Source organism: Myotis myotis, unplaced genomic scaffold (assembly GCF_014108235.1).
Source record: "Myotis myotis isolate mMyoMyo1 unplaced genomic scaffold, mMyoMyo1.p scaffold_m19_p_7, whole genome shotgun sequence".
Classification (NCBI taxonomy): Eukaryota; Metazoa; Chordata; class Mammalia; order Chiroptera; family Vespertilionidae; genus Myotis; species Myotis myotis.
Genome location: NW_023416379.1, coordinates 84,686,401 through 84,698,494, shown reverse-complemented (window position 1 = coordinate 84,698,494; position 12,094 = coordinate 84,686,401). Strand labels below are relative to the sequence as shown.

The 12,094-nt window shown below is 59.2% G+C and overlaps 2 protein-coding genes across 2 annotated transcripts in view; both read right to left on the bottom strand.

Moving 5' to 3' along the window:
• The window catches only part of TCTE1 (t-complex-associated-testis-expressed 1), a 20,275-nt gene extending 19,249 nt beyond the window's left edge, over window positions 1-1,026 (bottom strand). Inside the window, exon 1 of the mRNA XM_036317583.1 lies at window positions 933-1,026. The gene's annotated coding sequence lies outside the window, so the exon portion shown is untranslated. The remainder of the gene's footprint in view (window positions 1-932) is intronic.
• On the bottom strand, window positions 15-12,094 carry AARS2 (alanyl-tRNA synthetase 2, mitochondrial). The gene is given in 24 exon segments (XM_036317581.1): window positions 15-597; window positions 933-1,043; window positions 1,129-1,212; window positions 1,750-1,860; window positions 2,125-2,247; window positions 2,509-2,617; window positions 2,762-2,871; window positions 2,962-3,099; window positions 4,001-4,081; window positions 4,083-4,148; window positions 4,245-4,358; window positions 4,758-4,930; window positions 5,180-5,324; window positions 5,772-5,905; window positions 6,329-6,392; window positions 6,394-6,444; window positions 6,531-6,569; window positions 6,893-7,001; window positions 7,206-7,351; window positions 8,767-8,911; window positions 9,482-9,649; window positions 9,868-10,013; window positions 10,542-10,733; window positions 11,841-12,094. Coding segments are annotated over 24 exon segments (2,967 nt in total). The 5' UTR covers window positions 12,084-12,094; the 3' UTR covers window positions 15-432.

The following is a 12,094-nucleotide window of genomic DNA, read 5'->3' as shown; positions in this document are numbered from 1 at the left end:
TGGGAGAGAATCATTGATCGGCTGCCTCCTGCATGTTCCATCCTGGGGACAGAGCCTGTAACCTGGGCATGTGCCCTGACCAGGAGTCAAACTGTGCCCTCTTGGTTCATAGGTTGAAGTTCAACCACTGAGCCGTGCTGGGAGGGCTGGGAAATACTCTTTAATGAGCAGTCACAGCCAGGGCAGCCCGTGTTTCCGCATTCACCTAGTTTGGTGTCTCTGGGCCCACTTCTGCCTTTGCAGCCCTCATTTCCTGTGTCCAGGCACGACCCAGCGCAGAGTGGCTCTCTCAGCTCAGCTGCTGGGCCTCCAGTCTCCAGCCCTCCCCTCCGCCTCCAGGGAGGTTCTGCTAGTTCCTTCCGGGCTCCTCAGGAAGTTTCGTCGGACTCCTGCCACATGTAGCTGACTCCTTAGTCTATGTGAGTCCCTGGCTCAGAGCTGGTTGAGGGCATAGGCTCGGGCTGTACTGAGCGCGGCTTCCAGGTCAGCAGTGCTTCCGGTGCCCTGGGCCACCACTCGGGAGCCCCAGGCCTTGCCTCCCATGTGGCTGCACACAGCCAGCGCCCAGGCCTCTGCTGTGAAAGCTGGCGTGGCGCTCTGGGGACGGAAACAGAAGGGCAGCAATGCCGAGGGGCCCTCCCTGCACCATACACTCCATGTACCTTGAGAGTGAGTCACAGCGATGAGCTCCGCCTCCCCAGACAGTCTCATGGGGGGAAAGGGGTGATGACAGGGGAGGGTTGGTTGGGAATGTGTGGAGGGGGATGTGTGGTCATTAGGGACAAGAAGATGGCCGTGTCTATGTCTTGGGGTGTCCTCATAGAGCACCTCTACCCAGCCCTGGCTCCCTGATCTGAGAGGAACAAAAGGAGGGGAATCAGCGGCAGGACCAGGAGATGGGCGGGGTGGGGCTGCTCTCCCACTTGGCTCACCTGGGCCACCTGGCAGGCACACAGCACATGCCCCAGGGGCTGGGGGCTGAGTAGTAGCACGGACGTGCTGGGCACCTGCTCACACAGCTGCCGGACCACCTTCACCAGCACCTGGACAAGGGAGGGCAGGCGGTGACCCGGAGCCCCAGACTCCCAGCTACCTCCCTGCGAGGACACCCCCAACCCCAATACTCACTGAGAGGGACTCAGTGGAAACGGTGTCCACGATCAGGGACCCCTCTGGGTGCCGCTGCAGCAGCTCCTGTGCTTTCTGGGCAGCCTGGGGGGCGGGAGGGACAGCACAGGTCAGGCTGGAAGGCAACCGGCCCTTTCTGAACTGAACCCCCGTCCAGAAGTCCCTTCCCTTCCTCCCGCCCTCTTCCCCCAGCAAAGGCTTTAGCTTTGAACAGAGGGGCCAGGCGTTCTGCCTGGAATGGCCTCCTTTTGGGTCCCACCTGTGTCCTTCCTCTCCTCCCTCAACTCCTCCCTTTCATCTGAGCTCTAGGCCCTGACAAATAGGTCGCTGAAGGTGAGAGAACTAAGGCTGGAGTACAGATGGAGAGGGGGCAGGGGGAAGGGGAATGCAGTCAAGGAGGAATCAGGGCTGAATGGAGCAGTCAGTCAGCTTCCCGGAGGGAGAGCCTGAGCCAGGCTTGGGAGCTGGGGAGACCTGGCTTGGCAGAGAAGTGGGGGTCTGGTAACGGTCCCCAGCTGGCAGGAGAGGGAGCTGACACCACCCCCATGCCAGTTCATACTAGTGTCTCTGTTGGGTGTGCCTGGAATCCGCCCTGATGGGTGCAGCCAAACCCCCTCCTACCTGCCTTATTTCCAGCTTCCGGATCGCAGTGTTGGCACGCCGCTGCAGCACCTTCAGTGCGGCCTGCAGCTCCCGCCGCTGCCACTGGGGCATCACAGCGGTGTCCACAGCCTACAGCCAGAAGCAGTACATCATCCTCGCCCCTCCCTGAGCCACAGCCCCTGAGGCTGGGACCAGCAGGGCCAGGGAAGAGACTACCCCCGCTGGCCCCCCCGACTCCACCTTGCAGACAATCATCCAGGCATTCCCTGGGAATGCTGGGGAGAGACTAGAAGGGTTCAGAGAGGCATGGGGAGGGGCATAGGGCAAGGACACGGGTAGGGATGGGGCTGTGCATAGGCGTGCGTGCAGCTCCATGGTGGGCATGACCCTCACATCGGTAAGTCGTCCCATGTCCTTGGACAGCTGCTGGGCCTCCACCAAGTCCCGGCTGCCCCGACTCAGTCGCTCTGTGGCTGCTTCCACCTCCTGGGCCAGGCTCTGGCCCACTTCTCGGGCCTGCAGGGAGGGAACAGGATGGTCAGGGCTGTTGGCTTACTTTCAAAGCTCTCAACCTATTGCTGCTCACGGCCAAATTAGAAATATTTAACCATCAGGACCAATCAGGCACCCAATGATCACGCCAGCTGCCAGCTGCCAGCAGTGCACATGTAGGAGCACTGGTTCTGCTGCTGGGCGTCCCCCAGCCTGAGCGCATCCGCTGCGTGTCCCTGCCCCATGCACACTCAGCCGCCTCCTGGGCCCTGCTGGTGTGCCGACCTGCTGGGCCTGCTCCCCGGTGACGGCCAGCAGGCGGGTGGTGCCCTTGGTGAGTTGGCGCTCCCCAACGATGACCAGGTCTCCGACAGCCCCCGTGCGCAGCAAGTGCCTGTGGGCAGAGGGAGGGAGGGAGAAGTCAGGGGGGATCATGGAAGAGAAGAGCAGCCTGAGCTCCAAACCAGGAGTTGGCAGCTCCAAAGACCAAGGGTGAGGACCCAGCTTCAGGTCAGGGCAGGCAGGCAGGGCGACTCACGTCCCACAGCACAGCTCCACCGAGGTCTGCAGTGCAGCCTGAGAAGCTGGGTCCAGTGCCTGGGCCACGGGCACCCCCACTGACACCACCCGCACTGGGTCTGGGTACACCTGTGGGTGGGAGGGGACAGGTCTGCTAACTGGCCTGTGGGGGGTGGGGGAGAGAAGGTGATCTCCACCAAGGGAGCTCCCCCAACTCACCTCATCCAGGCAGCACAGGCCAGGGACATGGGCAGTGTGTGCCAGGGCTACCTCCTCCATGGACACGGCCTCGTCCTGCTGCACAGCCTCCTGCACCGTGCTCTCCACTGCCTGGAGCTGCTCTGGGGTCAGCGGGGCCTGGTGGGGTGGGAGGGAAATGGACAGACCGACAGGCAGTCAGCCCCATGCCTGCAACTGATGCATGAAGCAGCCTTCACTGTCCATTGAGCTACCCTACGCTCTAGAACAGTGGCTAGCACCTAGAAGGTGCTCAATAAACACTCGTGGAGCCAATAATTCTTGTCCTTAGAAAGCTACCTGGGAGTCGGGCCTATTGGAAGCTGCAGGCCTTTCCCATTAGGCATTAAAAGCTGATGGAGCCCCAGCTAGATGGCTAGTTCGTTGGAGCATCATCCCACACACCACAAAGTCAGCGAGTTCGATTCCTGGTCAGGGCACATACCCATGTTTCGGGTTCCATCCCAGGTTGGGGCACACAGGGGAGGCAAATGATCAATGTTTCTCACATTGGTGTTTATTTCTCTCTCTCTTCCCTTTCCTCTCTCTAAAATCAATAAACATATCATCAAGTGAGGATTAAAACAGAAAATGGAGGCTCTGTACTCAGGGAGCTTATGACAAGAGGCAACCCAGTTGAAAAGAAGTATAGGATGGGGGAGATGCAGGAGCAAGGAGTAGTCAGTGGAATAGGATTTAGTCAGTGCCTGCTTCCTGGAGGGAGTATTGAGCCAGATATACAAGCAGAGGAGGGAACAGGTGGCAGAGAAGGGAGAGAGCAGCGCCTCTGCAAGCATGGCTTGGGTGACAGCAGGAACAGGGAGATGGGTGGCTGGGGTGAAGGGAGGACTCCACATCCCCTGCTGTGCTGGAGGAGCCTGATGGGATGACACCCACTCAGGTTCCTATAGTGACTGACAGGGAGACCAGGCCTTCGGACTGGCCAGCCTCCCCACCCCACCAGCCTTCTCACTCTGAGCCTGTCACCTCAGCTGAAGCCTGTCTCTCTGTGCCTGCTCACCTGGGTGGCCACGTCAAAGCGCAGCCGCTCGGGGTTGAGATGGGAGCCTCGCTGTTCTGTGCCAGGGCCCAGGGCCCAGGGCCTGCCGCAGCGCCCAGTTTAGCCGGTGGATGGCCGTGTGCTTCTCCATGCAGCCTAGACGCCAGGACTGAAACGCTTTTGTCACCCGGCGTCCGGGGGAGAGAGGGGGGTGGAGAGTAAAGGAGCTGCAGGATGTCAGGAGCAGCAGGGGCGGGGTCCTTACCTTATCCACGTGCAGCTGCACCGCATCCCCCACCTTCAGGCACTCAGGGGCCACAGCCTCACGCAGGATGAAGCCTCCACACACCTGGGCCCGGGCAACCGGGAACAGCACATCCTGGGGAAGGTCAGAGGCCAAGGGGCTAGAGCAGGGGTGGGCAAACTACGGCCCGGGGGCCGGATCTGGCCCGTTCGGCTGTTCTATCCGGCCTGCGGAGCCGAAAGAGCGGAGGGTTCTCTTGCTCTCCCCTCCGCTCCTTCACCAGCAGCAGTGTTAACATGTATTAGTTCACACAAACACTCCATCCATGCTTTTGTTCCGGCCCTCCGGTCCAGTTTAAGAACCCATGTGGCCCTCGAGTCAAAAAGTTTGCCCACCCCTGGGCTAGAGTGACTGCCTAGAGCCTCCCCGCCCCCCCCACCCCCACCCCCACCCCCTTGGCTCCCTTTCTGGCTCAGGTCTGCCTCCTGCAGAAGTTATCCTGTGTGTGTGCGGGGGTGGGGGGGGGTGGCTCACCTGCTGCCCCACCCGCACCAGGTAACCTCGGTCTGAAGCCTGACCCCCCTGTTCAGCGTAGAAGTTGGTTCTGTCTAAGAGGATGCCACAGCGCTGGCCTTGCCCCACAGAGGCCTCGGCTGTTCAGTCCTCTGTCTATAGCTGGAGCTCCGGGGCCTCGCAGGTGCCAAACTCTGCCAGGGCAAAAAGTGGTTATCAGTGCTGGGCAGGGGTTTGAGACATACAGGTGGGTCTGTGCCTCACTCGGAGCCAACAGGCACCTAGCTGGAGGAGGGGTTGGGAATGGGGGATAGGGTCCCAGTCCTGCTCAGGGACACAGCGACCCCTGGTGGTCCCTGGGGAATGCACAGGGCAACCTTCTGCCTGTCCCTCCCAATGAAGGTCAGGCAAGCCTATGGCCACCGCTCAGCCCAGGCTCTCACCATAGCCCCCACTGGGTCGAAGGCAGTAGTTGTACTTGGGGCTGTCATCAGTTGGGGGCAGCCCTCGGCGCTGCAGCTCCCCCAGCGCATGGATGTTGAGCCACAGTCCCTGCTCCTCAGCTGGCTCAGCCTGCCGGGCCCGGTTCTGCAGGACAGGCAGGGGTATGTGTACGGATAGAAGGGCTGCACGGAGAGTGCAATGGGACTTGAGCCTCCGAAGAGCCCTGTCCCTGCCATCCGCTCTGTGCACCCTGCGGCCCCCTCTGGAATAAGTGCTCAGGGCTTGGCTGGTGCTGGAGACCTGGGTTGGCTGGTGAACCACCCATCCTGCGGGGTCTCAGGATCAGGCCTCCCTCACCGAATTCTGCCCCAGGGCATGTGCTGGCCTTCCCCGCCCCCCCCCCTCCCCCGCTCCTGCTCAGCCCACTGCACTAGTGTGCCTTTCTGGGGGCTGGGGAGGGGCCCGAGGTGAAGGACAGTGCCTAGCTCAGCCTCCTCTTCCTTTAATAGCTGCAGCCCTCCCCAGGGACTCAGGGCTGGGGAATGGCTGACTGTCCCAACAGAACCCTGGTGGGGGTGCCCCAGCCTGTACCTGGGCCTCCTCCTGGGCCGGCTGCGCCAGCCCAGCAGAGTCCAGCTGCACCCCTTTCTCCTCCAGCATTAGCTCTACCAGGTCCAGTGGGAGCCCCAGGCCGCCAGACATTGACAAGGACCAGGCCACGTCGGCTTTTCGGAAGGAAGACGGGGTTTTGAGCGGGGAGGGGCAGGATAGAGGGAGGGGGAGAAGTGAGGGAGAAGGGATAGGGCTTTTCCAATCACACCAGGTGCCAAGCACAAGTACCCTCTCCTCACACTAGGGCACGGGTCACCTTCAGGCTTCGGGCTCCAAGGCCAGAGCTGGGTTCCCTTGGCAACCACCATGTCAGAGGAGGAGGGAGGCAGAGACTGAGGCAGGAGCAGCGGGGCAGTGAGGAAGTGGAGAAATGAGGAGAAGCAGGGTGGTGTTCCCACCACAGAGAAGTCTGGGTGCTGGAGGAGTACAGGCTGAGGGCCATGGGAGGAGGAGGGAAGATGCGAGGCACAGGCCTGGCCCAGAGCTCCCTCCTCGGCCTGGCCCGGCCTCACGCCTTGGCGAGGCACCCCACTCACCAGGGAACACATCAGAAGGTCCCAGGCGCCTCAGGGTCCGATCGATGATCCGCCGACCGACCCCACTGCAGGGAGGCCAGGAAGGCTGCCTTGTCTTCCGACACCAGGTTGGCTATCTGAACGGCGGGCATGACAGAGATGGAGGGAGAGCCTCTCTACCACTCTCTGGTCAGCCCGGCCCTTCCCGACCCGAGTCCAGTACCTGGGCCGAGCTCTTCTGCAGCTCTGGGTAAGTGTCTCCCTGGAGGAGGTAACAGGGCTGAGGAAGTGTGAGAGGGAAAGGCAACCAGCCGCTCTCCCCCTCCGCCCCTGGGCCTCCCTGAGGACACCTGTTCTAGAGGCTCAGACGGGCTGATGGACGGGGGAGGGACCCACATGGGGAGTCCGTTTCCCTGTGGGGTGGGGACACAGGCAGAGGGAGTCCCACGGTCAAAGGTTCAGCAGCCTGAAGGCTCCCTGCTTTTGTAAGCAATGGCAGCTTTCTCAGCTGCTGACAGGATGCTGGGACGGCAGGCTCCCCGAGTGACCAGGAGGCCCAGAGGAGTGAGGAAGCTGTGTCCTTACCAGTGTCTCCACCACTACCGGTACCAGGCTGCCTAGGAAGCCGGGTGGTGCCCGCAAGACCTCTGTAGAGAACCGCACGGCTCGACGAAGGATTCGACGGAGAACCAGCCTAGAGGGTTCAAAGCCAGATGTGAACCCCAGCAGCCCCTGGTCAGAGGTTTGGAGATTGGGGAGGGCCAGGCCCAGTGTGTGCTCCCACCCCAAAGCCCTTCTCCGGCTCCTCCTGCCATCTCAACCCGACCCACCTCTGTTCCCTCCCTCCCCTGCAAGCCCCAGCTGCACCTGCCCCTCTCTGCAGTCCTTCCAGACTCACGGGGCGCCTGACATTCCGGGGGAGATGCCATCGGCGATGCAGACACTGAGTGTGCGAATGTGATCAGCCACCACGCGGTACGCCATATCTGTGCGGCCCTCGTCTGCTGCCCCTACCCGGCCCAGGTAAGGGGGGGCCCCGCAACCCTGGAAAGCAGGAGAGGAGGCATGGCTGCTGCCCTGCCCACCCCGGCCCAGGCGGGATGCTCTTCAAACCCCTAAAGGGGACTACGTCTGGGATAGCCAGGATTCCGGAGCTTCCAAGATGAACGGGACTCAGACACTGGCCTCACGGGGCCCACATTCGCACGAACCATAACCACAGGTGTGATCATTTACTGAACTTCTACCCCAAACACCCTGTTCTGGGAGGTATTACTGTCCTCGATGTCAGAGGAAACAGAGGCCCAGAGGACCTAAGCGCCACACAACTGACCAGGAGCAGCCCTGAGCTCTGAGCCAGGCCTGTCTGACCACAGGTGCTCTCCATGACCCACACCTGCCTCCACGGGCTTTAGGGGGCAGGAGGGACGGAGGGAGCTGTGTGGACATGTGCTCCAGAGCAGGACACGTGTCCTCACTTGGGTGAGCCGGGGCAGGCCGAGGAGGGAGCTCTGGGCCAGGCCTGTGCCTCGCATCTTCCCCTCCTCATCAAGTTCCACTCGTGCAGCACCAGACCCATCTGTTCCCCAAGCTGCCCCCTCAATACAGTCCTGCCGTTCACCTCATTGCTTGTCAAACACTTGGGAGCCAGCCTTTTCTTTCCCTCCCCATCCACTCCATCAGTGCGGCCTTTGCTGCTCCCTCCATGAGATCTCGCAAATCAATCTTCTTTCCTCCACTTTCATGACCAGCCTAAGCCACGTCCTACTCTCCCTTCCCTGGACTATGAAATCGCCTCCCAATTGGTTTCTCCGCTTCTACTCCTGCCTCCCTCCAGCTCATCCTCCACATGGAAACAGGAGTGGTCTTTTAAGTGTCAGTCAGAGCACGCTCCCCGCCTTAGAGCCCAGCTCACTACACTCAGAATAAAATCCCTACTTGGGACTTCTGGGTCCCATGAGATTGGACTCTAGCTTTCCTCTCCGGGGTCGCCTGTTTGCAAAAGTGGCCACAATCCTTCCTTTTTCTGTGAGCATGCCACTTTGCAATGTGACTTTACAGTTGCTTTCCATCAAGACAGAATCTGTTTCTCCATCTCTCGAATCTGGGCCAGCCTGTGACTTGCTTTGGTCAAGAGAATATGGTGGAAATGACGCTGTTCTGAGCCCAGGCCTCAAGAGCCTTGCGTGCTTCTGCTCTCCTTGGGACCTTGCTGCTGTGATGTGAACGAGGCTGAGCTGGCCTGCTGCAGGGGGCCAGACACATGGCTGGCCACCCCACTGCCAGCCAACTCCTAGGAGTACAGCTGCCCCCAGTCTCCTGACTGCCACCTTTTCACTTCCAGTCAGGGGTTTCCTCCTGCTTCCGCACCCCATTGCCTGTTGTGCTGCATGAAGACCAGATTCCAAAAGCACCGGCGAGCAGGCCAGAAGCTTCCGGAAGGCAAGAGGCAGGCTCACCTGGTGTATAGCGTTGAGCAGCGGGGAGAAGAGGTCAGTGTCGTAGGTGGAGCGTCTGCCTTGCAGCACAGCTACCAGCCTTTCCAGGCCCATTCCCGTGTCCACATGGCGCTGGGGCAGGGGCTGCAGACTTCCATCTGCCTCTCTGGCCAGGGAAGGTGAACAAGGTGAGGCTCCGCACAGGATTAGAGTCAGATGTGAGGCTCAGGTGGCATAGAGGAATGAGGAGGGGTCTAAGGGGGCTGAGAGAGGGAGGAACCAGATGCATATAATCCCCCACCCCATCATAAACACAGACGATAATGGGATGATGGCCTTGGGTCCAGTCCCTTCTCATAAAGGGTGACCTTCACCCTCACCACTACCCCCTGACCCTTGGGCCCTGGCCTGGACCCTGACATTCCCTTTCTGGGACAGAAATGTTTGCCCTTAGAAAGAGGCATGTCAAGGCTGGAAGAAAATCTTAGAGATCATCAGTGCCACTCTCTCACGTGGTAAGAGAGCAGAGGCCAGAGGCAGCAGTGACTAGCTTAAACTGTTACGGGCCAGGACTAGGGTTAAATCAGTTATTATCTGAAAAGTGTTTAGAAATGTGCCTGGCACGTAGTAAGTGCCGTTTAAGTGTGTGCTTTTATAAGAAACAGATCAAAGTCTCCTGACTGCCACTTTTCCACTTCCAGCCAGGGGTTTCCCTCCTGCTTCAGCACCCCATTACCTATTGTGCTGCATGAAGACCAGATTCCAAAGCTCCACCAGCTGGGGGGCACCCATCCCTCCAGCCAGGTCATAGTGGATCTCGGTACAGGGCCCACAAGGGCCAGTGTCCCCCATCTCCCAGAAGTTCTCTTGTGGCCCAAAGGAAAGCACACGGCTGGCAGGGACCCTGGAAAGAAAGCCAGGTGGGTGGTAGAGAGACAGACAAACCCCAAAGCCGGACCCTCTTTGCCATGAGCGCCTCTCCATCCAGCTCAGCAAGAGGAGGAACAGGACTGCCCCCAGGGTCTCCTGGGATATGCGGGGACTCGAAAGGCCTATGCGGACAGTCTCTATTTTCCAGGCCTCCTGCCCCCCAGGAGTGGACATGAGGGAGGGTGAACTTACCCTAAGCTGAGCCAGATGTCCCTGCTCTCCAGATCTGGGTCCAGCCCTGCCTTGGGGTCACCACCAAAGTAGGAGACCCATAGCCTGTCCTCAGGGAGCCCATAGGCCTGAGTGAGCAGTTCCCAGGCCATGCTGCAAGCCTCCTCCTGCAGTGCAAACCCACATGGGGGGAAGAGGAAGATGGGTGAGAAGAAAGCCCCACTAGCGCGTCAATCCGGCCACATGAGTGCAGCCCTCAGCTTGAGACAAAACCATTTCCACTGTCCACTTGTTTCTAAAACAAGCCATGACCAACGCTGAATTTTTTCCTGCCCAGAAAGCTTCCAAATCCTCCTTTCTTTCTTCAAGTCTCACCTTCTCCATGAAATTCTCTAACCACTCTAGCCTGGGATGATCTAGAACTCATGCATTTTAGTGTTACTTCTGTTTATTCATACAACAACGATTGATCAGCCATTACGCAGGGGGCACAGTCCTGGCCATCAAGGGGCTTACAATCCAATTAGAGAATTGAGACACATTCCCCTTACGCATGTGCATGCCACACTTTGCCTCTGTGTCTGGCATGAGGCCCTGCCTAAGCAGACTCCAGGAGTGGAGAGAGGACTAGCCTTCACCCCCTTCTTGGTTGAATGCTGACCCTTTCCAAATTCCAGGACGTCCTGGAGACTCACCTTAAAATATTCACCCCCAAAGGCCCAATTGCCAAGCATCTCAAAGAAGGTGTGATGGGAAAGGTCTCGGCCCACGTCCTCCAGGTCGTTGTGGCTTCCTCCGGCCCTCACACATTTCTGGCTGTTGGCCACACGTCGGAAGCCTGCCATCTCGCTTCGTGGGTCCACGGTGCCCAGGAAGATTGGCTTGAACTGGAACACGTGAAGAAGGGGGAGAGGGAGAGCCAAGTCCCTCATGAGAACAGAAATATGGGGAGTGAGGACAGAGATGGCTGATTGTGCCCCGGAGAGTGCAACCTGGGAGCCTAGGGGTACCCATCTCTTGTGTGTTGTGTGTGTGTGTGTGTGGGGGGGGGAGGGCAGGGCAGACAAGGGGTAATAAATCATGAAACAGAGATCTTCTGCTAGTAAAATAGGCAAGAAAAAAGGAGGAGGAATGTGTTGGTGGCTGGAAGTGGGACAATGAATGGCTGCATCCTCCATCTCAGCTTCTTCAACCACAGCCAATAGCTTCAGGGTACAAAACAGACCACAGAGCCCTGGGCATAGCCTCTAAAGCAGTGTTTCTCAACCTGTGGGTCGCGACCCCTTTGGGGGTCGAACAACCTTTTCACAGGGGTCGCCTAAGACCATCGGAAAACACATCTATAATTACATATCGTTTTTGTGATTAATCACTATGCTTTAATTATGTTCAATTTGTAACAATGAAAATACATCCTGCATATCAGATATTTACATGACGATTCATAGCAGTAGCAACATTACAGTTATGAAGTAGCAACGAAAATAATTTTATGGTTGGGGGTCACCACCACATGAGGAACTGTATCAAAGGGTCGCGGCATTAGGAAGGTTGAAAACCACTGCTCTAAAGTTAACCAAACCCCCCTCCCCCCACCTCCCACCCATTTTACAGATGAGGACAAACGAGTCTGGGGAGGGTAAGCAGCGCTCAAGGTCACGGGCTTAGAGAACATAGTCTAGCACAGGGCACGGGCTCCACACCACATCCACGTAATGAATATTATCTTTATTAAAAAATAAATGAAGCCAGACTTCCCCCACCATCTGCCCCCGTGGGACTCCACACGCACCATTCCTGGGCCTAAAACTCAATCCCAAACCACAAGTTCCCAGGTCGAGTCTTCCCCCAAACCTTAACTCGCGCCCGCGATCGCCCGGCCCACCCACGGCCCTCCCTCCCCCCCGCGAAGAGCTATGAGCTCCGCCTCTTGCCTCTTTTGCCCAATCCCGTAGCGCCTTTCTCTCGCGGAAAAGCACAAGCCCCGCCCCAACCTGGTTCATGCCGGCGTTGACGAAGAGTAAGCTGGGGTCGCCGCGGGGCCGCACGGACGCGGACGGCACGAGTCGGTGGCCATGGCGGTCCCGGAAGAAGCTCAGGAAGGCGTCACGGACAGCCGACGCCTGGGCTGGGGGGGGCGCGGAGGAGAGCGGCCGGCGGCTGGGGCTCCGCCACGGGGGCGACCTTCGAATGGCCCGCCGCAGCCCCCCGACTGCAGCTGCCACCGACGCCGCCATCTTTACTCGGG